At 41.8% G+C, this 21,870-nt stretch overlaps 2 protein-coding genes across 2 annotated transcripts; one reads left to right on the top strand and one right to left on the bottom strand.

Moving 5' to 3' along the window:
• Positions 1–411: 411 nt before the first annotated feature.
• LOC118111077 (solute carrier family 35 member E2A) lies at positions 412–9,342 on the bottom strand. The gene is made up of 9 exons (XM_035159397.2): positions 9,034–9,342; positions 6,554–6,996; positions 5,839–5,974; positions 5,558–5,685; positions 4,353–4,473; positions 4,227–4,280; positions 4,073–4,145; positions 3,842–3,987; positions 412–2,621 (listed from the first exon to the last, which is right to left on the bottom strand). Exons 2-9 carry the CDS (start codon positions 6,831–6,833, stop codon positions 2,378–2,380), a joined length of 1,182 nt encoding a protein of 393 aa, XP_035015288.1. The 5' UTR covers positions 6,834–6,996; positions 9,034–9,342; the 3' UTR covers positions 412–2,377.
• Positions 9,343–11,465: 2,123 nt separating this feature from the next.
• LOC118110614 lies at positions 11,466–21,413 on the top strand. Its single transcript, XM_035158546.2, has 9 exons — positions 11,466–11,635; positions 13,493–13,589; positions 14,756–14,930; positions 16,085–16,230; positions 17,812–17,988; positions 18,660–18,776; positions 18,897–18,983; positions 19,989–20,136; positions 20,378–21,413. The coding sequence occupies exons 1-9, from the start codon at positions 11,622–11,624 to the stop codon at positions 20,395–20,397; spliced, it is 981 nt and encodes a 326-aa protein (XP_035014437.1). The 5' UTR covers positions 11,466–11,621; the 3' UTR covers positions 20,398–21,413.
• The last annotated feature ends 457 nt before the right edge of the window (positions 21,414–21,870 follow it).

Raw genomic sequence — 21,870 nt, 5'->3', positions numbered from 1 at the left:
CGGCATCCCAAATTGCTACTGCGCAGATTCTGGCTCTAATAGTGATTGATAGTGGGAGACAAATCTGTTGTCCATTTCTACGCTTAGCATCTGTGAACCTTTAATGAGGCGGCTGTGGCTGAGGGTTAGAGTTGTTGTCCTGCAACCAGAAGGTCGGCGGTTCAATCCTCAGTCTTCCCCATCTGCATGCTGGGCAAGATACTGAACCTCTAAATGGTCCCTTGGATAAAAGTGTCAGCCAAATGACATGTAATGATACTCACACAAACTACCTGACTTTGACCCTTGTGGCAGCACTTCAAAGACTAAATAATGGAAGATGAGTGTACAAAGATGTTTGTATGGTATCAGCATTAAATAATTTTATAAGCATTTTACTGAGAAACACTCAGACAATGAGGAAACATGTAGAATGAATGTGTTTATTATGTAAATTCATAAAATGTTCAAATCAGAAAAGAATGAACAAGTTTTGCTGAGGCACAAAAAGTAAAGCAAACGTAAAACACTTGATAAAAATGCATTTGAAAAGACAAAACATGTAAGTATGTGACAATGATTACAACAGATGTGTCCTATCAGAGACCTGATGAACTTTGTCACTCACTAACGAATCAAGTAAAAGATAAACTGAAAGAGGCCTGAACACATGAGCAGAGCAGCAGACTAGAAGCTGTTTGATTGAAGCTGCCATCTCAGAATAACATTATCATGATTGGATTATTAGCACCCTGCAGTTTATTTTTGGCAAGATGATAAAAGTGGCACAACGTCATGGACTGGTACTGCTGATAACCACACAGCCACGCCACAGCAGTTTGATAATTTATTTAACCGGTTCTATCTGATCTCAGTTTACAGAACGTGTTCTCCAAAAAGCTGTGTTGTAGAAGAACACAAAGGGAGGCGCTGGTAACACCTGGTGAATGTGAACTTTAATTATGTAATTTCAGCTCTTATCCTGAAATCCTGAACGTTAAAAGTAGGCAGCACATAGAAATATGTTTTACATTAAATTAAAAGGGGCCATAAAGCTTTTTAAGAAAACCGGTTTCCTACAACTTAGTTTTATATTTGTTTATGATAACACAGCAATCACCTGAGATATTGGTACAATGTGACATCAGTCAACAGGATTTACTTTGTCTGGAGGTAAAACGAATGAGCACATTTGTTACGTTGCTATTAATCTCTCTTTGCACAAGGAGCAAACAACTGTAAAAGGGAAGGTCAAAAACCAAACCAGGGAGTTTTTTTTGTAAGCACATTCATTAATTTACTGATCAGTGTTGCCAGGGATGCCGTCCCAGCATGAACTGGGGGTTAGTTAGATTACAAAGAAAAAAAATAAGAATAAAATACAAGCACATAAAATTTCCTAAAAGATGATAAGCATTTCTAGAATGCAGAATGAGGCTGTTCCACATTTGGCTTTTTAAAAAGTTGCCGTCAGCCAGGCTAAGTTTTGGCTCAACAAACCTCCAAACAGCCTCACATCTCAGGCACTTGTGCCCTGTTCACATCTCAAACATTACATTGTATGATACAGTGTCGGTTACACCGTCACAACAGTAAAATCTTACAGCTTCGATGCTCCTTAGATATTCACTATAGCACACTGTACATTCAGCAGCTGCTGTACCACAGATGAGATCAAAAGTCAGCTCGCACTGGAATTGTAAAACGAAAATCTTCAGAGAACCCTGAGCTTCCTCATTTTACAGGACTAGTGTTGACATGGTCAGACCAGTGACCTGAACCAAGCCACACACCAAAGTCTTCTTCAAGCAATAAGACATGACATTGACACTGAATATAAAAAAACTTGAGTGGTTTTTCTTAAAAGCAATTTTACGAAACTATTGCACCTTAAAAAAATATTCTAAATCATTTTGATGGTTCACTGACTGACAATAGGTTGGTTTATCTTTCATTGCATTACTTCGGTTACCGGCATAGGATCTTCTGTGACGGTAAATAAAAAGAACAGTCAGTGGCTTAAACTGCCGGGAACAGGCGCAGCTAGTTTAACAGGAAAGCTGAACTATACAGCAGTTAAAATGTCTTTGACAGAATAAATTTCCAACGTTCAGTGTGCACCGCCATGTTTCAACAGTAGCCAGTGAGGGGAGGGGTAGGGGGCAGTTGTTTGCAGTATGCAACTTAACTGCTAGATGCCACTAAAAGCTGCACACTGAAACTTTTAGCTGCATGGACTTTCAGCCCAATGGAATCAATCACGTCTTGATGCCTAGCAAAGGTGGCATATTGTTGCTTCTCTTTTGTAAATATCCAGTCATCCCGCCTGGACAGCCACAGGCGAGCAAACAGATCATTGTTCATAATTTGATCCCATCTCAAGCAGCATGTCTGTCTTTCAAGTGCCGAAATCTTTGTGAGACTGAGCAGCGAGGAAGTCCCGGTCGTCCAGTAGTGGTTTCTGGTTCTGCTCGGCAGCCATCGCCTGTAAGCTCCGTCTCTGGATCTGTCTGGCCTTGTTGTAAAAGAAGACCCCGATGAACACGAAGACGGTGCCAGCGGCGTTGGCGATTGTGATCTTGTTACTGAACACGATGATGCTCAGCCACACTGAGAGGGCGTGCTTGACAGTACTGGCAACACTGGTGGAGGAAGAAAGTATAAGCGTTGTTACTATTGTCGTTAAGATCAAATCAAGTCAGTTCCTGGTCTCAGTAAGATCATCGTCTGTTATGGGAAACATGGTTTCGATGCTTCCTTCACTCCCATTTTAAACTAGTTAATCTAACAGTAATTACCTCCTTCTGAAGTCAGTGAGCAAGCGTACAGTTCTTCAATTATGGGGCTGCAACTCACACATTAGGTAAGAAGCCAGAGATGTTTAGATACTGTTTGACTGCATATTAGAGCGGGAGCTTCCAAATTCCAGTACTGTGGACCCCTCCTAAAAGCTAATCAAGACGTACGCCCCCAGACGCTGCTTATCTAACGCATTTTGAGGCTTAAGCTGCTTTCAGACATGCACTGTACTCCGGAGATTCTCCGAAGGGGCTGTATGGGAGAACACAAATGCGAGTGTCTCCAGCCAGTTCCCTGGTAAAAACTCTGCAGAATGTCTAAAGGAGCCGATGTGAGAAACATGTGATCTCCACAGCGCAAATAATATCTTACGTTCTGCAAGAAGAATCTCCTTCTGCATGTATAAAAGGCAAATTCCAGAGAAGGTTCAGACCCAATACTGCAGACATCCTCCAGACTTCATCCTCCAGATATTCTTGCTGAATAAGAATTATTCGAGTAGTAGCTTTTGTTGCTAATCATTGGATTGCCTTGTTTAAAAACGTGATGATGCTCAGACGAGCTCTGGAGAATTATTATGTTAATTCCATGTGAATTTATTGACATTTATTTCTGATGAACAAGTTGCAAATAATTCAAGATATTTGTAATATCTCTTTATCTCTGTCTCTCTATTTATGCCCCCTTTCAACATTGAAATTAAAAACATGAAAAAAAATACTGTCATAATTATTATCTCTACCACGACCAGTAACACTGAAAACAATAACAACAATAAAACAATTTAGGCACATTGAAAGGCTAATGAATAAAAGACCTGTAAACAGACTTGATGTATAAAATCGTCACAGTTCCCCTTTAAGACAAAGAGAAGCTGAGGGTGTACATTGTGCATGGCAGAAATCTGCAGCCACAGCTTGTTGGTACCTAAAAAACCTCACCCTGAACTCTGCTGTACTGGAGATAAAGTGATCATACTCGGCATAATACAGGGGCCAGTAGTGTAGTATTACCTGTAGCTGGTACAAAGGAGTGGTTACACAGGTTTGCACACGTTTCCTACCTGAAGGTAACAGGGGAAATCCGACCCATGAGAGCATAGGCGGTGACGCTCTGCAGGTGGAACAGGCCGCCGTCAAATAGCAGCAACAGGACAATGTCTTGACTGAAGATAAAGCTTCGCCCAGTCTTCCCAAGCACTGGAAGGTCCTGAAAACACAGTAATTACACTGGTTTAGCCCTGCAAATAATTTAGTGCATTAATAATTGTCACAACATTTCCATGTGCACCTACCAGGAGGAACACCCAGGCAGGTATAAGCATGATGACTGCTGCTGCACTGGTGTAGAACTGCAGCTCTGGAGGGCTAAAATACATTAATGAGTATCTATTTCTACAGAAAGGTGTCATTATACATTTATAAATGGAAAGTATCACAGTCTTTTACCTGAACTTGTATGTGTCTCCGCTGAGCAGCTTTTTGGAGAACACGTTCTGTAAACTGAGATCAGATAGAACCGGTTAAATAAATTATCAAACTGCTGTGGTGTGGCTGTGTGGTTATCAGCAGTACCAGTCCATGACGTTGGTGGAGAGCGCGGCGGAGAACCCAAGCATGTTGAAGCTGATCTCTGTGGCTGTGCACAGGGCCAGGCCGGCCATGACAGGGAACAAGGACAGGTTCACCCACAGCCCTGTAGTTTGCAAAACAAACAGCATTCACAATGAATAGGGTGAGAACTCTTAAATACCACATCACTCATTACCTCATTTCACGGAGCGCTTCTCGTATTATTACACGTGGTATTCAAGCGTCTGTTCCAGTTAGAGAACTGGCTCCAAAGTGTATGCCTTGGATTGTATTTTTTTAAGCTGGAGATTTAATTATTTGAAAAAGAATTGATGCTGTACAAATATTGTGCAATTTCTTCCACAGCTAAGAGAATACAAATTCACAGCACAATCACTAAATTTGTCGTGAAAGCTTTGCATCCCATTCTAAATAGCAGAATAACCTGAATTATGGAGGATCACTTGCTTTCCAGGAAGTTAGTTATGTGTCACTTATGTCATCACAACATAGTGGAAAAAGTGTGTTCTTGCTGAGGGGGAAACATTCTTGTAAACACAGCTCAGAAAACGTTTGTCGGCCACCTGCGGCGTGTTGAGGAGTTAAACTGGAGATAAACGGAGTGTTTCGTTCCACAAAGTATTAAGTGAAGGATTGCTACTCTGTTATCTTACAATGATATCATACCAGTTAAGCAGTGAAAGGTAAAGTAGATGTTGCAGTAGAACATAAGAGTGATCTGCCTGTCAGGTGTGATTATGTTATTGACATTCCATTTTAAAGTTGTATTTCACACATTGTGTATTATATATTGTTGCAGATCCAGCAGCATCATGGATCGTGGTGGCAGCTGATGGTGGATTATGATTTCAACTAGATTGCTTAGATATACAATATGCCCACTCACATGTACTCCTGTCAGACATGTTCTTTTATAGAAATACTTTAAACATTAATAAACCTCTCCATTTATGTCTTTTCTCATGAATATTGTTATTTTGTTTTATCTGAATTTGTGTATATAAGCTATATATGGGATATCAATTTGATGGAATGATATTTTTCCATTATTTTGGGACTTACATGACACCTTGGTTAAAATACATCAACAGATACCATCCTTGACAGATGGTATTACCAGATTTCTTGAACTCATACAGACATACACAGATTAGTGTACCACTAAATCATGCGTCATCAGTGTCTACCTGTGTACTCCCCGAGGATCAGCCGGGACATGATGACAGTGAAGATGGGCGCTGAGCTCTTCACCGTCTCTGCAAACGACACTGCCACATTCTTCAGGCTCACCAGGCCCAGAACCACTGAGGTGAACCTGACCAAGAACCGGCGAATTTGAAAAAGCCATGATTACGTTTCCACTACTTTCTTATACATAAATACTTTCTAGTGGTTATTTAGACACGCATAAATATAAGAAACATGTGTCTTTGAAGTAATCCTGCAGTTTGTAGAAAGATGAGCTCACCTTATGAGTCCAACAAATAACATGATCATGATGAAGTTGGGAGGGTACTCGGTTCTGGACTTGTGCTGGTACAGGCAACAGGGGACATACATCTTCAGGCAGCCAATGACCGTGGTGGACACCATCTGAACAGCACCTGGGGAGCGTGAGAGAGACACAGTAGAGCTACAGCAGCCAACCCCTGCAACGTGAATGTCAAACAAGCTTCTTGTCAAACAACTGAAACTAATTCACTATCACCTTGTTCTTCCCGAAGACAACGCTCACAGGCTCATTCTAATTATAGTAAGTATCTGCAGCTCTGTTTTTTAGACTCAGCCTTTTATTGCCATTTATTAAAGTCAGTGATAATTATCCTGCAGTGACACATAAATGATTGAGGTAGTAAATCCACCATTTTAAACAATGTAATATTATATTTAAGCGTAAAAGTTAAACTGTTTAAGGCTGTAAGATTCTGAGTAAATACAGTGAGCAAACGTTTGGCATGTGGCAGAAAGTCTGGTTTTTGAGGTGTCCCTGAAGGCACCAGTTGTGCAGACGATTTGTCTCGAGCAGGTTTCACGTCTCCGCATGTTGTTTTACAAACCTCGTCAGTCTGAACACTCGTGGCATGCCTCAGTTATGATCATCATGCATAAGCATGTTTCATTATACTGCATTAATTCTAGTAAATATCAATATGAAAAGTAGCAGAAATATAGTTTGTCCTTACCCAGCATGCTGGGCTCCCCCTCCAACAATGACAGGATGTATTTGTTGAGGAACAGGGTGCAGAAGCTGAAGAAGTACCAGAGGCCCAGGTAGGTGAGCGAGCGCCAGTTCCACACCCCAGACTCAGCCTCGATAACTGTGGTCTCTGTGACTGTGATCTTCAGGACATGTTCCCCTGGCAGGCTCTCGCTGCGGGCCAGCACCACTCGCTCCTGCCGGGTGTGGAACGGCGACAGGAGGCGCCACAGCGGATGCCTGGCAGACTGCCTGCTGCAGGGCATCCTGCTGCGTGCTACCTGAGGGCCCTCAGGGGCCCTACAGGTGGGTGATAAGATGAGGAGCTGATTAAGTGGGTTTTTTTAAAGGTTAGTCCATCTTCCGATTGGTGCAGCAGGAGATGATGATGATGGGAGTGCTTCAGGGACTGGTTCTCTTCTGCTGCAGCTGGAAATAATAAAACACATCTGCTGTGAGGTGAGAGGAAAACACAGGGGTGAAAATCAGGAACTTTGCAAAGCAGTTTATAATTATTACAGTTCTGTTAATATGATGTGTTTTGTCTGATATTTCACATACAATCACAGTCACAATTTGTTTTAATGATTAACACTGTATTTGTTTTTTAACAATAAGATAAGATGAGATAAGGCATATCGTGACTATAGCAATGTCCCCACCTTTCATGCTCTGCTGAGGAATGTATTGCATTACTTTATGTATATGTTAACTGACTCAAAAAAGGTCATCATAAGAGCCTTAACTGAGACAACAATGAATGACACAAGGTCTTGTTGTGTCACTCAAGAAGTGACTAATCTTGTTTTGACCTGCGAGAAATAAAGCTTATAAGCATATTTTAAATAATTTTTTTAAGCTGGAGATTTAATTATTTGAAAAAGAATTGATGCTGTACAAATATTGTGCAATTTCTTCCACAGCTAAGAGAATACAAATTCACAGCACAATCACTAAATTTGTCGTGAAAGCTTTGCATCCCATTCTAAATAGCAGAATAACCTGAATTATGGAGGATCACTTGCTTTCCAGGAAGTTAGTTATGTGTCACTTATGTCATCACAACATAGTGGAAAAAGTGTGTTCTTGCTGAGGGGGAAACATTCTTGTAAACACAGCTCAGAAAACGTTTGTCGGCCACCTGCGGCGTGTTGAGGAGTTAAACTGGAGATAAACGGAGTGTTTCGTTCCACAAAGTATTAAGTGAAGGATTGCTACTCTGTTATCTTACAATGATATCATACCAGTTAAGCAGTGAAAGGTAAAGTAGATGTTGCAGCAGAACATAAGAGTGATCTGCCTGTCAAGTGTGATTATGTTATTGACATTCCATTTTAAAGTTGTATTTCACACATTGTGTATTATATATTGTTGCAGATCCAGCAGCATCATGGATCGTGGTGGCAGCTGATGGTGGATTATGATTTCAACTAGATTGCTTAGATATACAATATGCCCACTCACATTTACTCCTGTCAGACATGTTCTTTTATAGAAATACTTTTGTGCACCCACAATACTTTGATTAACACATATGAACTGCATAGAAACACAGCAGTGTGGCAGAGAGAAACTGAGGATTTGGCTGAGATCAGAGACAAAGGAGAACCTCCACTAATGCTCACACAGGTTACGTTTCCTTTGAATGCAAACACTGTGAAGTCTGCTCCAGCCACAGGTTCAGTGTGGTTAGCCTCTACCAGGAGGTACCAGCCTCATACTAGGTAAGTAGGTAGGGAAGGAAGTAAATACTGTAGATAGGTAAGTAAGATAAGGAGGTAAGTAAGTAGGTAAGCAAGGAAGTAAGCCAGTAAGGATATAGATAGGTAAGATTAGATGTAGGTAAGTAAGGAGGTAAGCCAGTAAGTAAATAGATAGGTAGGTAAGTAAGTAGGTAGTTACAGTAAGCCAGTAGGTAAGCCAGTAAGTAACCAAACTGTCAGCTGTCTGTATTTAAGGGTTCAGTGTGTAAAATTTAGTGACATCTAGTGGTGATGTCCCTCCAAACATGAGAGAGAACCTGTTGTAGCCTTCAGTTGTCATAAATACTCAAAAGGTTTTTAGTTTGTCCAGGTTGGGCTACTGTAAAGAACATGGCGACCTCCATAGGGAGGACCCGCTCCTGATGTAAATATAAAGTATTTAAATATAAATGGTTCATTCCAGGGTAAAGAAAACAACAATTCATACAATTTAGATGATTAAACACTAGTGAAAACATCACTACCTATCATTACCTAAATCTTACACACTGGACCTTAAATACACTCAAACTGCACAGAAACTCAGCAGCGGGACAGAGAGACTGATGAAACAGATCAGAGATCAGATTTCAACACAAACCTCCAGTCACACAAATCTGTGCTGCCTCGACAACTCTGGCTCCGTGTCAGTCACAGCTGTTTTTTTTAATACAGTCACTGAGGTTGGCTCCAGCCTCAGTGACTCCGACATTCACACTCTTACCTGTGTGTTTGTGTGTGTGCGCGCTTCAGCCTGCAGCGGAAACAAAGTGTGTGAGTGGACGAGGCGGCGGGTTGGAGGCAGGAGGGAGATGGTGTCAAAAAGGCGGAAGTTGCACGTTTACGCTCGCTGCCCGCTGCTTGTTAGAGGCGGCGGTGGCAGCGGCGGCCCGGCACACAGAGAGGAAGCTACCGAGCCGGGAGTGATGTCCGCCATGTTCCACAGCACAGAGAGGAGACTACACGTGCAGCTGCTCCTCTGCTAGTAAACACATCACTGCTGCTGTCAGAGCGCTGCAGCTTCAAGCTAACGAGAAACTACCTCAGAGTAACAACACCAACCTTTCACAATAAAAGCCCCACTCCTGAATTACTTTCAGCACTAACCCAGAGGCTGGATGTTTTAAGTACTTTTTATTAGTATTTATTTCCCTTATCATTAATACGTTTATGTTATTATTTTAACCAACCGGAATCAACCCGGATTTTAAATAAATATGCTTTTAATTTTAAGATAAAATCATCTTATTTCCGGTAAGACATCTTTGAACTTGACGCAGCTGCCACGAGACAAATTGGTGATGCTGTAAATGATGCGTTCATTGTCTTCAGGTTAATTAGGATATTCAGGTGTGACATGGACATTTTAATTTAAAATTGTTAATTAAATGTACGATTAAAAAAATCACATTGTAATGTTGAACCCAATGTTGGAAGAAGGAGACATGACTCGAAATCTTCACCTGTTTGTATTTTAATCATCCAAAACTGCAGGATTATTAAATTCAGAGACAACTGTGATGTCCCCAATCTAAAGAATTTAACAGAATTATCATTATATGCTTGTGTTTCTACTGGGATGGTTCGGTTCCGTCGGTCGATCTGTGTGATACTGGACTCAGCACAAAGATCACAGATCACAGATCAATAGAATCTATATTAGCTGATCAGACATCGCTGAACCCTCGCTTCCTCCTCATCCTTCCATTTGAGTGCATCCATCATGCAGCACACTCAGTGTTACAAGATATTATTAAAAAATATTAATGACTCAGCTCTGTAACTCCTGTTGAAATCTGAACGTAATTTGGTGTAAGTTTTTATATATATTTTGCAATTAAAAGGTTCATATGGAACACATATGTTGCGCGAACACAACTAAAGCTATTGGTTTTAATGTCAATGATGAAGTGGATCAATATTCTGGCTTCAGTTCCCCCCCTCACGTTTGCATCGCCACTTTCCCGTCTCCAAAACGTTCGTAAGCATGGGTCAGAGTTTGCGTGGAAATGGGCAAATTTTCCCATCAAGTTTGTTTTTATAAATCCCAACATTTGTGTGAGAGGTGGCATACGCACGTTTCAGGCTCCGTTTTGTGCCGATGCAATGGTTATAATTGATCCCGTGTGAACAGCCAGGCGGCTGCGCGCTTGAGAACAGCGCTGCGCTGCCTCGCAGCGGTGCCTCCGCGTCCGGTGTAAACCCGGCGTAACGAGTGGGGGTGTGTGTTTGTGCCAGTGTTACAGTGTGCTGAACACTGCGGAAGTCTTCCACACTGCTGGCTGTGTGGCGTTGACACAAATTCCAGCTCACGCACGGGAGAGCGGCGGTCGCGCGAGCACTGCGCAGCCTCCCGGTCCCAACGATCCAGACAAATGCCACATGTGAGTGAAGCGCGGGTTGACCAGCGGAGAAATGCTCGTCCCGTGTGAACAGCCAGGCGGCTGCGCTGCCTCGCAGCCTCGCTGTGTCAGTGTAAACCCGGCGTGACGGGGATGAGGTGGGGGTGGGCCAAGGCCATGTAGGGAAGACTTCCAGTTCCTTGTTACGACACAAACCCAGGAAGCTCAATCGAGTCGCTCAAGCATGACGTTTCTGACTTAGAGGAAGCATAACAAACCAGTGTGAGTGTTTTCCCCCAGAGTTTTTGGGTTGGTAGACATGCCAGATACCCACATTAACGTGTAGAAGCACTAACAAAGTGGAATTTGCATGCTATGTCCCCTTTAACATATTTTTTCAATGATGAAGTTTCTATGAAAAAAAAAAGAATACAAATCTCTTAGGATGAAAAAGAGGAACCTTACACTGACAAAGATTCCACAACAACGCGATTTTAGTGATTCTGGCCGACGCCAGAACACAATGGGATTTCCACAGCATAATGTATATGTCATGACCTGCTTCCTGCTCCCAGACACCTCCCTCCCCTGGACGCTCCGGAGATGCTCCTGTTATCGGACCCAGAAAACCAACCAAACCTTACATTAATTTCCTGGAGTTCATGTCTGAAAAGTCAAATATAGAAGAGGTGGAGGCTCTTTGGCCTCTCAGCGCTCAGGGGCCCTCAGGATTGAAATATCACTGATCACACTCTCTGGTCCTGCAGGGGGCAGCAGCGCTTTACAGCAGCGGAGGGAAAAGAGCAGGAACAAAACAGAGAACAACAGAAGCAGAAGAAGAGAAGCTGTTCCATCCTGTTTACATTGGAGTGCAGTCAGCTGGAGGTGGACACAGACAGGGAGACAGACAGAGACACAGACAGACAGTAAGAATGTGAGACAGGAACGTGAGCTCCTGCTCCACAAGGAAATGGACGAGATCAGGTCAGCAGCTTCTGTTCAACTCTTATCGATGTTCATTTTCAGTCATGGCACTCGGTCGTCTGCGTCGTGAGAAGAGGCGCAGACTGTGTTCACAGATGTTTCTCAGTTTCTCGACGTGTTACAAGTCACCACAGACTCGAACATTTCAAACTACAGCTCAGAATAAGATGAAGTGTGAACAGGGTGTGTTTACATATGAGGACTGAGTTCATATAAAGTGTCTGCTTGTTCTTCTAACACTCCCCAAGTTGCCTGTGCAGCTCTAAACCTGACATGAACTATTGAAACTACACATTTGTGTAAATAAGAGTTAGTTTAGTTAGTTTGTTGTTTATTTGTTCTTGTTTAGTGGGTTTAACTTGTGTCTTGTCTTATCTGTAGGTCTTTTTGCCGTATCCCCCTTGTATTCAAAAATATAAATATAATATGGGTGAGATATTATTAAGAATAGTAGATCAATAATAAACAATGGCCACATGACTCAATCCCGCAGATAAAATATTCTAATATATATAATATAAGTTTCTTTTTATTTACAGCTCAGGATTTCCCTCAGAGGCATGTCCTGATTTGTCTTTTATTTTGATATACCACTTATCCCGTGTGTCTGAGCAGAACAGAGGAGCAGTAATAGCACAGAGGCTTGTTGGCCGCTCAGTCATGTGCTTGCTGCAGTCATGTGGAGGGTTTTATTCTGCCTCCCTGCTCAGCACAGTTTAATGTGAAATCCCCCACAGTTTCCTGCCTGACTCTGTTGGATGGGTTTGGATGTCTCTTTGCAGCCTCCTCTGCTCTGTGGGCACCGGCTTACTTTCATTTTCACATCCTCATGTTCGTTTCTTCACTTCATCTTCATGTGACTTTATTCTGATCAAATCTGACAGTGCATGTTTGGATCAGCCAGTTTTTTGCATGTTCATGCCGACTCAAGTGGAGATCTTTAAAATGTTTAAAGGCTCCATTAATACTGTTGCATGTGCTTTTTATTGCTGAAAAGATCAGTCACATTTTAGCCTTAAACGTGTTGAGTCACCTTCCCAAATTTCCCAACTCACCACAAACTGACTGCTCAGGGCTCATCCTCGCTCATCTGTTGCTGTTCATTATCTACCTGCTTAAACAAGTAGTAGATCCATACCCACACTGTTGTGGTTCCACAGTAGGATCAGTTTCTCTTATTGTCCTTACCAAGTCGTTCTGTTGTTTCCCTCAGGCTCAGTTTGACCCTCACATAGACAACAGGCTCAGTCTTCAGTGTGGACTCTTCTATCATTACATACACACACACACACACACACACACACACACACACACACACACACACACACACACACACACACACACACACACACACACACACACACCATTTCAGGAGCTATTGTTTCAAATTGTTTCAGTTTCAAAAGTACATGATTGTACTTCGTAGGCCTTTTTCATACAGAGACATTTCGACCTGTTGCAGTAAGAAGCACTGGTGTAAATAAGAAAATAAATTAACAAAAAAACACACTGTCACACTGTCATGTCTGACTGGGACACTTGAATAAAACAGAACCATTGTTAACGTCTTACTAACGCTTCAGATTTTCTTCAGTATCTTCATTTCTCATTAAAGTTTCTGTCTTTTTCAGCAGGGGAAATTAACTTCTGAAAATACCTTATTCTGGAGATAAGATAAAACAACCTTTTATTAGTCCCAAAGTTTGCAAGTAGTTTGGGTCCAGTTTTCTTTTCTTATCTGAAAATCTGGGCTACAACAGATACTTTAGTTGCCACAATGAACATATTCAGCTTCATTCCTGCATGTATAACATAAGATAAACTGCATCTGTGTATTTTATTTCATTTACACTGCAGTCCTCTGTTGGGCAACGAACCCCAGGAGAGGCCAGACCTTCTGTCTCCGAACCTGCGGCCGAGACACCAGCAACTGATCCCAACGCCATGTGGACCGGTGAGACGCTCCACCCGGCATCCCAGTGTCATGACAACACCATGCTGAAACATCCCGGTGTCTGCCGTTTCAACTTCAGCTTTATTTACACAGAGTAATGAAGCAGAGGGAAAAGTATGACAGGAAAAAAACTGAGATTCTGCAGTAATATATAAAATCTAAATCATCTTTCAATAAATTCTGTATCTCATGAAATACAAGGGCTAACCCGGCCGCTACCAAGTTCTGATCAGTGCATTTAAAAAAATACCGTAACCTATTTAAACCGCTGTATGCTGCTAACCCTGTATGGGAGTATGTATGACTTGGCTCAGGTTGAATACTGTAGAACATCTTTTATTATCTAGTATGACAGTCAGAGCTGCAAAGGAACACAAAGAAATACATCTAGGAGTACACAACAACTGCTTCCTTTTAAATAGCTCGAAACTGAGGACTTGCATATAGTACATGTCCCATGACCAAATTGCTGGTATTTTTGTTAACTCTGGCCAACGCTGCACTTCCTGAAATCAGCTGCTCTAAAAACAGAGTACTTGGGAGTGGCAGTACAACCGAGCTCCTTTTTGTGAGCAGTGACGAAAAAGTGCTAAAGACATCAAAGGGGATCGATTTGCGTCCTCACTGATGCCCGGCCCGACGGTTTCATATTTCTGATGGATTAGAATGATCCATTAGGAGACATTTTATGTTTTTTATTTATTATATATTATGATATATTATAATGATGTAGTCATTACAGTATACATGTACTTCACGTGAAACTAAGAACCCTTGTGTTTTCGTTACATTAGAACGAGCCCTCCAATTCAACAGAAGCTGTTCTGCTTCTTCTTCCACGGAGGCTGCCATGTTGTATTTTTACAGTAGCCCACAATGGACAAGTTAAATTTTGTTATTGTATATTGACTGAAGACCATCACAGGTTCTTTAAAACATTAGGAAGAGGAGGATGAGGCAGACTTCACTGCCAGAATCCAGTGAATCCTCCACACTGAGCCTTTTAGAAATCCTGTTCTCTCCGCCCAACTGTGTTTATAATTCATACTTCTGCTGTCTTCAGTTGTGAAATCAGTCTTTTACTTGCTTAACGTGCTAGTTTGGGCGACAGTTGGATGACAAGTATTTTCACAATCCTCGTTCTCTCCATCTCCACCCTCCTGCAGATAAAGCCATGGTCGGAGCTGTCCTGTCTGCTGAAGCTTTACTTCTGTTTCACCATAGCGTCTCTGCTGGCACTGCTCGGCCTCACGCTGACCAGCGTCTACAAGCAGCGCACAAAATCGGACGTGTCTGATGAGGACAACTTCACCGTGTCTCTCATCCAGCTGGTGGGAATACGTGAGTAACGTCTCTTTGTGTCAGGTCAAGGTTACACAAGGTTTGCTTGTGTAATCATGTGATGAAGGAGAAGAGGACAGTGGTGTTACCGTCCACTCTGTGTCGAAAGATCCCATGATGCACGCTGTGGGCGTTTCTGGAGATTCATTTCCCTCGGATGGCTTTACTGCCTCATCTGTAAACTTGAAGTCTGCTGGAGACTGATGTTTTTTACTCTCCAGTGTTTTGCGTTGCTCAATGATGGACCGTCAAACCTCTTTAATATTCAATGTAGCTCTGCAACTAACTATTATTTTGCAAATCTATCACTATCGTTATAGATTATTTTCTCATTTGGTCTATAAAGTATTAAAACTGCAAATTACAATCAAGTTCAAAGAGCCCGAGGCGACGTCTTCAAATCTTTTGTTTTATTTTAGCTGTTTGGCGAAAACCAAAATATAGTTATTAAAAACTAAGAAGCACAGTATTATCTTAAAAAGAAGAGCAAGAAGCTTAAACTACTGAAATATTTGCTTAAGGAAAATTATTCAAACAAGTAAACAAATACTAAAATTTGATAGATATTCTGTCGATCCATTAACAGAATAATTGACTGTCATCAGACTCATGAGTGGGAGAGATGAGGGTGGAGTTAAGAGTAGAAATGTCATCTCTTGTGCCCGCAGCCTGACGACAGCACAGGATGAGATGCATGTACACATGTGCACGAGCTTCCATGTGATAAAGAGGAGTTTGCATGGTTACCGATGGTTACGGGATTGTCCATGTTAACATGATAATCTGGTTTCAGAAACCTGGAGTCAGTCCCATGAAACAAGTTGAGTAGTTGTAGCAGTAGCCACAGTTTTAGGATTAGGGTGCCGGCATGAGGCCGGGTCGCCTTGTGCCGTGCCATGATTGTCCTCCCTCCCCGCTCCCCCGCTGACCTCCACTCACTTTGCACTAATAAGCAATAAGTTTTTGTGTTGAATGACTTTTAGGTATCAGTAGGGGGAGTAATTGTTAGCTGCAGACCAACACATACACCATACACACACAGCAAATGGAGCAAATGCAGTTGACACAGAATCAGGATCCTAATCAGAGGTGACGGGTTGGATGAGAACATTAACTGTGTGTGTGTGTGATCATTAGTGTTGTGTCTCCTGCAGTGTTCTGCATCTACTACATCAGCCGTGGCGTGCTGCAGGAGAACAGACAGGAGCTGGTGGTGTTCGTGCTCAGCGTGTTGATCGTCATGATCCGATCGGTGGTCAACTTCTCTGTGTTGGGGTCAAAGAGCAAGCAGGAGCTGCTGGTAGGTCGCCCTCTGCTGGACACAATTATGATTAAAAAATACTGACACTAAATTCTTTCTTAAAGAATACATTGTCTTTGATAGATTTATTTTTATAACAGTTTTATCCTCCAGACTTCCCCGAGCACAAATGTCCGAGTGAGAGCCTCCAGAGTGTCTGCTGACATTCTCTCCAGTATAAAAGTTCAGAAAGTTCAGTGTCCCAGTAATCGTGTTTGATATCAGTGACAGAGACGTGATGTTTTATGATGTTCATGTGTAGGTTTTCTGTTAGAGAATATACATATCCTATATATTTTAAATGTGTCTCTAAATGTTTTTATTTTAAATCAGTAAAGAAAAAAATCCTAATCTCTGAAAGCAATAATAACAGAATGTTATTTTGCTATTTCCTTCTATATATATATGTTACATTGGCAATAAGAGCCGACGCTGGTGATGACGTGCAGTGAACAAAAACACGTGAACACGTTACATCCTGCCTCTGCCTGCTGCACCAACCCTCACCTGAATCTTATGTACACTGCTGTATCATTAATACACTGACCCAGTAATCATGTTCGGTGTCAGTGACAGAGACGGGATATTTTATGATGCTTGTGTCAAGGTTCTATTTTAGAGAATTTATATCCACAATCCTTAAATGTGGTTCTTTCTCACCAAAAAGATGCAGAGAAGTTAGAAAATGTTTTCATAATTATAATTAAAAATACCTGCAAGTACAACTTTAGAAGCGCTCACCCTAAATTCTTCTTTTGAGATCTTATTTCTTTGACAGATTGATTTTTTAAATCTAAAAGTCTAATATTCGGTCATTATAGAATATTTCTTTCATCCTAAATAGTTTCTGCAGTTTTCTTCTCAGGCTTCACACAAGCTCAACAACGTCAGCCTGTCTTTTTGACAGAGGTTGTTTGGGCTGGCCACTGTTTTGTTCCGAGTGGAAATGATTCCAGTCAAATATAAAATCAACATCAGTAACTTTGTAAAACAGGCAAACACATGAGTGCTGACACTCACTTCTAAAACTAATAGTAGTTTTAGTGTTACACCAGGTCCTCACTGGGTTTAAGAGAGAAACCACCGACATCGGAATTATTACAGGAGGAAAAGATTAGCTCTGATACATTAACCTCACTGACACACAGGGATTCACACCAGCTGATGATACCTCCCACTTCAGTCCTGTTGAAGGAATTCATGGTTCCACCACTTGGTGTCACTGTTGTTGAAGTTTTCAGTCACTGATACTGTTTAGAGCAGTGGTTCTCAACCTTTTTCAGCCAAGTACCCCCTAACCAGAGCAAACATTTAATATTTATTAAATAACTATTTTTAAAGGATTTTTGAATGGATGCTAATTTTAAATCTATTTAAAAAAAATCTCACGTACCCCCATTTGAGAACCACTGGTCTAGAGGGACAGATGGAGAGACAGGCAGGCAGACAGATAGACAGACAGACAAATTGATAGAGGGATGGACTGGCAGACACAAAGACAGACAGATTGATTGATCAGTGTAACATCACATCACGTCACATCCAAACGGAGTGACCAGCTGGGTTGTGTGTGCGTTGCAGGTGCGTTTCGTGTGCATCATGTGTCTGGGCATTGTGCACGTCTTCTGCACGTCGCTGCTCATCCAGAGGCCCAACATGATGGCGTTCCGTGTGGGCGGGGCCTTGGAGAGTCTGCAGGAGCAGTACTTCCTGCTCAACCTGTGCTTCTCCATGGTGACCTTTGACCTGCAGGCTCAGGTACACGCACACATTCCTCTTTGCAAACACGTCAACACTGCCGAGGCCAGGAATAACGTTTAGTGATTTTTAACACCCTGGGGACAACACTGTGATAAGACATAAACGTTGATTTTGTTGTAGTAAATTAAAGGTTTGTGACTGAACTTTAACGGTGTGTTGCTTTTTATTTGTGGGTCTGGTGCGTCAATGATTTTTCCAGGTTAAGTAAAGGTTAAATAATATAATAAATAAATGTTTTTGTGTGGTAAATAGTCAGTCTGTAATCAGTCTGTTGAGCTGGTTTTTCCTCCTCCAGGCTGAGTCAGAGATGAACCCGTCTGTGTCAGAGCAGCAGTGAGACCTGCTGCATGTGGCTGGAGTTGTTACGATCAGGGTGTCGACAGCGAGAACAACACAAGGGCGAGTTTTTCTGGTCAGGTCAGATGCCTCGCACTCAGAGCTCAGCTCGTGTTGTGCTTACATTCAGGTCAGGGGTGTTGCTGCTGCTGCTGGAGGAGGAACTGGCGTCGGTCTCTCCTGCGTCTGTTGATCATTAGTTGGTACAAAATGGCCACTGTGCATAAAAGCCTGGGTGTGTGTTTGAAAGAGAAATGACTGCCGACGCCAGTATCTCGCTGTCAGGGACCTGCTGATGGCTTCATTAGTAATGTGTTGTTGTTGTGTTTCAGCTGTGTCTGTGTATCCTCATCACAACGTTGGACTCGGCCATGTCTGCTCGCAACACCATCATCCTGGGAGTTGGAGTGGTCTGGGCCTGCGTCACCGCTGCTGTAGGCGCCGTCGCAGTGAGTTCTCTTTACTCATCGTCTGTTCACACGATGAGAGAGAAGTCCAAACTATTATTATTAAAATGTTACACAGTAAATTCAGAAAGAATCTGAGCATGTGTACACATTGTTTTGCAGGTTTTGAAGGAAGCCAAGGTTCTGGTTTGGGTTTTCATGCTGCAGAACCTTCCTCAAGTCGCCTTCTTTGTTTACCTGATGTACATGGTGAGGTGAAAAGGACTTGTCCTTCATTAATGTCCATGTTTACATTCCTCTGCTACAGTGTGAAGGGAACCGGTTGAAATTAAAACTGGTGTGTGTTTCTGAGGAGCTGCAGAAGAGCAGCGTCAATTTATTTTAAAATGCACTTGCAATTCAAAACTGTGACTTTACTACTGACCTCACACCTCCACCAAGCAAGTGATGTTTTGTTGTTGGTTGGTTTGTATGTTTATTTGTTTATTTTACAAGATTCCACAAGATTCCACAAGATTCCACTGAACAGTCTGCCATGACACTTGGTGGAAGGATGCAGGGTGGGTCAGGGAAGAAGACATTACATTTAGGTGTGGGTACAGATCAGGGGATCAAGGAATTTCTTTTTCACTTTCTCTAACATTGCGAGATTTAGTTTTTCAACGTTTTCACCATTTTCCCAGAGAACAATTCATGGATCATAAAGGACCGATGATGAGTGTGTGAAATTGGTGTAGTTTGATTGAATTTAAGGCAACTGTTTGGCCTTGGTGGAGGGAAATGGTAAATGCTCTGTCGAGTGCTTTATGACTTGTGGGTGAACGTGAGTTTTACTGTAAAGTGCTCTGAGTTGTCGATAAGACTAAGAAAAGTGAAAGTACATGTTTTATTTAGATAAAAAAAATGTAACATCAGCAGCTTTTTTTCCCTTGAAGGCAGATTGTTTCCCCTGTTTACAGCTAAACGTCGTCATGAAAATAACTAGAAACTAAGTAGTAAGTGTCAAATGAACAGTAGAGTATTTTATTTTAGCAGAGATATAAATTTACATGTAACATAAATATTGTACCTCAAGTTCCAAGTACCTCAAAATCATACTGAAGCACATAACTTGAGTAAATACATTTTCTACCACTGTAAAATGCCACTAAAACGCAAAAAACCTAAATAAGGTTTAAAACAAATCACTGAAAAATAATTTGAACTTTATGAAATGGATTGCTGCAGGAAATTGATGGTGTGCTTTAATTCCAGGTGGGAGAGAAATGGTTTGAGGACAAGACGTACACGCTGGAGGCCGCCGCCGTCACTGGAGCTTTGATCTCACTGGTGATTAAAGTGGTTTTAATCTGGGGCCTCGTCAGACTCGTGCACAGCTTCGGTCAAGGTCTGAGGGAGAGAAGTGAGTCCGACACCCCTTTTTTATTTTTAGTCCTTCAGGAGTTTCTCTGAGTCGGAGACAAAACGAACACGACATCAGGGGAATAGTTAACTTCACAGCAGCACAGAGGTTCCTCAGCTACCTCTGTCTTCATGTTGTGAACTTGAGCTGTGCACATCACTGACCTTCATGCTTCTTATGTCGGCTGGAAAGCAGCAGAAAACCAGAGTGTTGGTGTTAATTGTTTTTTTTTCATTTGCAGTGTTTGCACCCAGCAAGTGAGAAAAACACCCAGCGGTCGAGGAGGAGAATGTCAGCTGAGGACATGACATCTGGAAGCATCAGCTCTGCAGATTTTTATTCAACATTAACTCCAACCAAATAATCAGTCATTTTATAATCTAATTGTATTTTTCAGCCTAATGTGCAGATCTAACTGTATTTAGCTAACATCTCTTTTGTCACTGTGCCTGTTGTATGTACACGATGTAAAAACCCCACACGTCAGCTCTAAGACTGCAAACGGTTTTGTATGAAGCTACTTGTTTGTAGCTTGGACTCAGAATGGTTTTTAACTTTTTTATAGAGCTGCTTTTAGACATTACATTACATTTCATTTAGCTGACGCTTTTATCCAAAGCGACTTACAATAAGTGCATTGAACCCTGAGGGTACAAACCCAGAACAAGAAGAATCAAGTAGGTAAACTTTTCTTGTACATGCACCGAACTCTGGATAACCTCCGGACATTCTCCGGAGTGGCTGTATGTGAGAACGCTAATGTCCGAGTGAGAGCCTCCCGACCTTCTCCAAAGTTTCTCCTCCCAGCCCCCTGGTAAACACTCCGAATGCAGGAGATCCTCCGGAGGATTCACCGCGAGCCAGTGGGTATGTTGAAGACGTTTCTCACACGCGACAGACACAAAACTGATTTAAAAAAAGCCAAAAAGAAAATAGAGAGCTTTTGGTTTAAGAACCGACGCGGGTGACGATGTAAACAAAACCAGATGATCTCTACTTCCTGCTGCCCCGCCCCTCCCCTGAACTCCGGAGGTTTCTGTGTTAACGTGTGAAAGGTAAAGTCATTGCGCGGAGCTCCTGCAGAGTTCATGTCTGAAAACAGCTTATGCGCTGAAGCCAAAGTTGCTTTTTTAAATTGCAGCGTAAATCTTGTGAATCTACACACTGGAATTTTTTATTGATTTATTTTATTCTATTGTTTTTTCTAAACTTTCTTCTGCACCTTAACAAACTGAAAGTGTTTTTTATTCAAGGTTCTTAATAAAATATAAAAAAAACCTGATTGTTGTTTGGATTTGTTGCTGTAGCAAGTTATTTGGCCGTAAGAGTTTTACAAACTTACTCAGAAACAACCAACATCCAGCTAAGTTCTTTTATTTTGAATATTATTTAAATTCTCCTCAACTTAGTGGACAGAGCCAACAAACTGACTGACACGAGCCCAAGGACCGGGATGGATTCAGGTGAGAAACAGCACGGAATACAACTTTCTCTCTGTTTTATTCAAGTGCTCTGTAAAGTAAAATAGCAGAGTTCATATTAGAAACATTCACGAACCGACTGATACAAAAGAGGCTCTTAGAGTTACAGAAGTGAAAAGCACTTTCAGAGAAGAGTTGCCAGAGCTGAGAAGAACCAGAAGTTTCACTGGGACCAAACAGATCAGAGCAGCGTTGGAATCAGACCGGGTCGTGAGGCAGTTTCCACTCTCACACATTAAATCAACTTCATGTG

Source organism: Hippoglossus stenolepis, chromosome 6 (genome assembly GCF_022539355.2).
Source record: "Hippoglossus stenolepis isolate QCI-W04-F060 chromosome 6, HSTE1.2, whole genome shotgun sequence".
NCBI lineage: Eukaryota > Metazoa > Chordata > Actinopteri > Pleuronectiformes > Pleuronectidae > Hippoglossus > Hippoglossus stenolepis.
The sequence above is the reverse complement of the archived record's forward strand: the minus strand, read 5'-3'. Positions and strand labels throughout refer to the sequence as shown.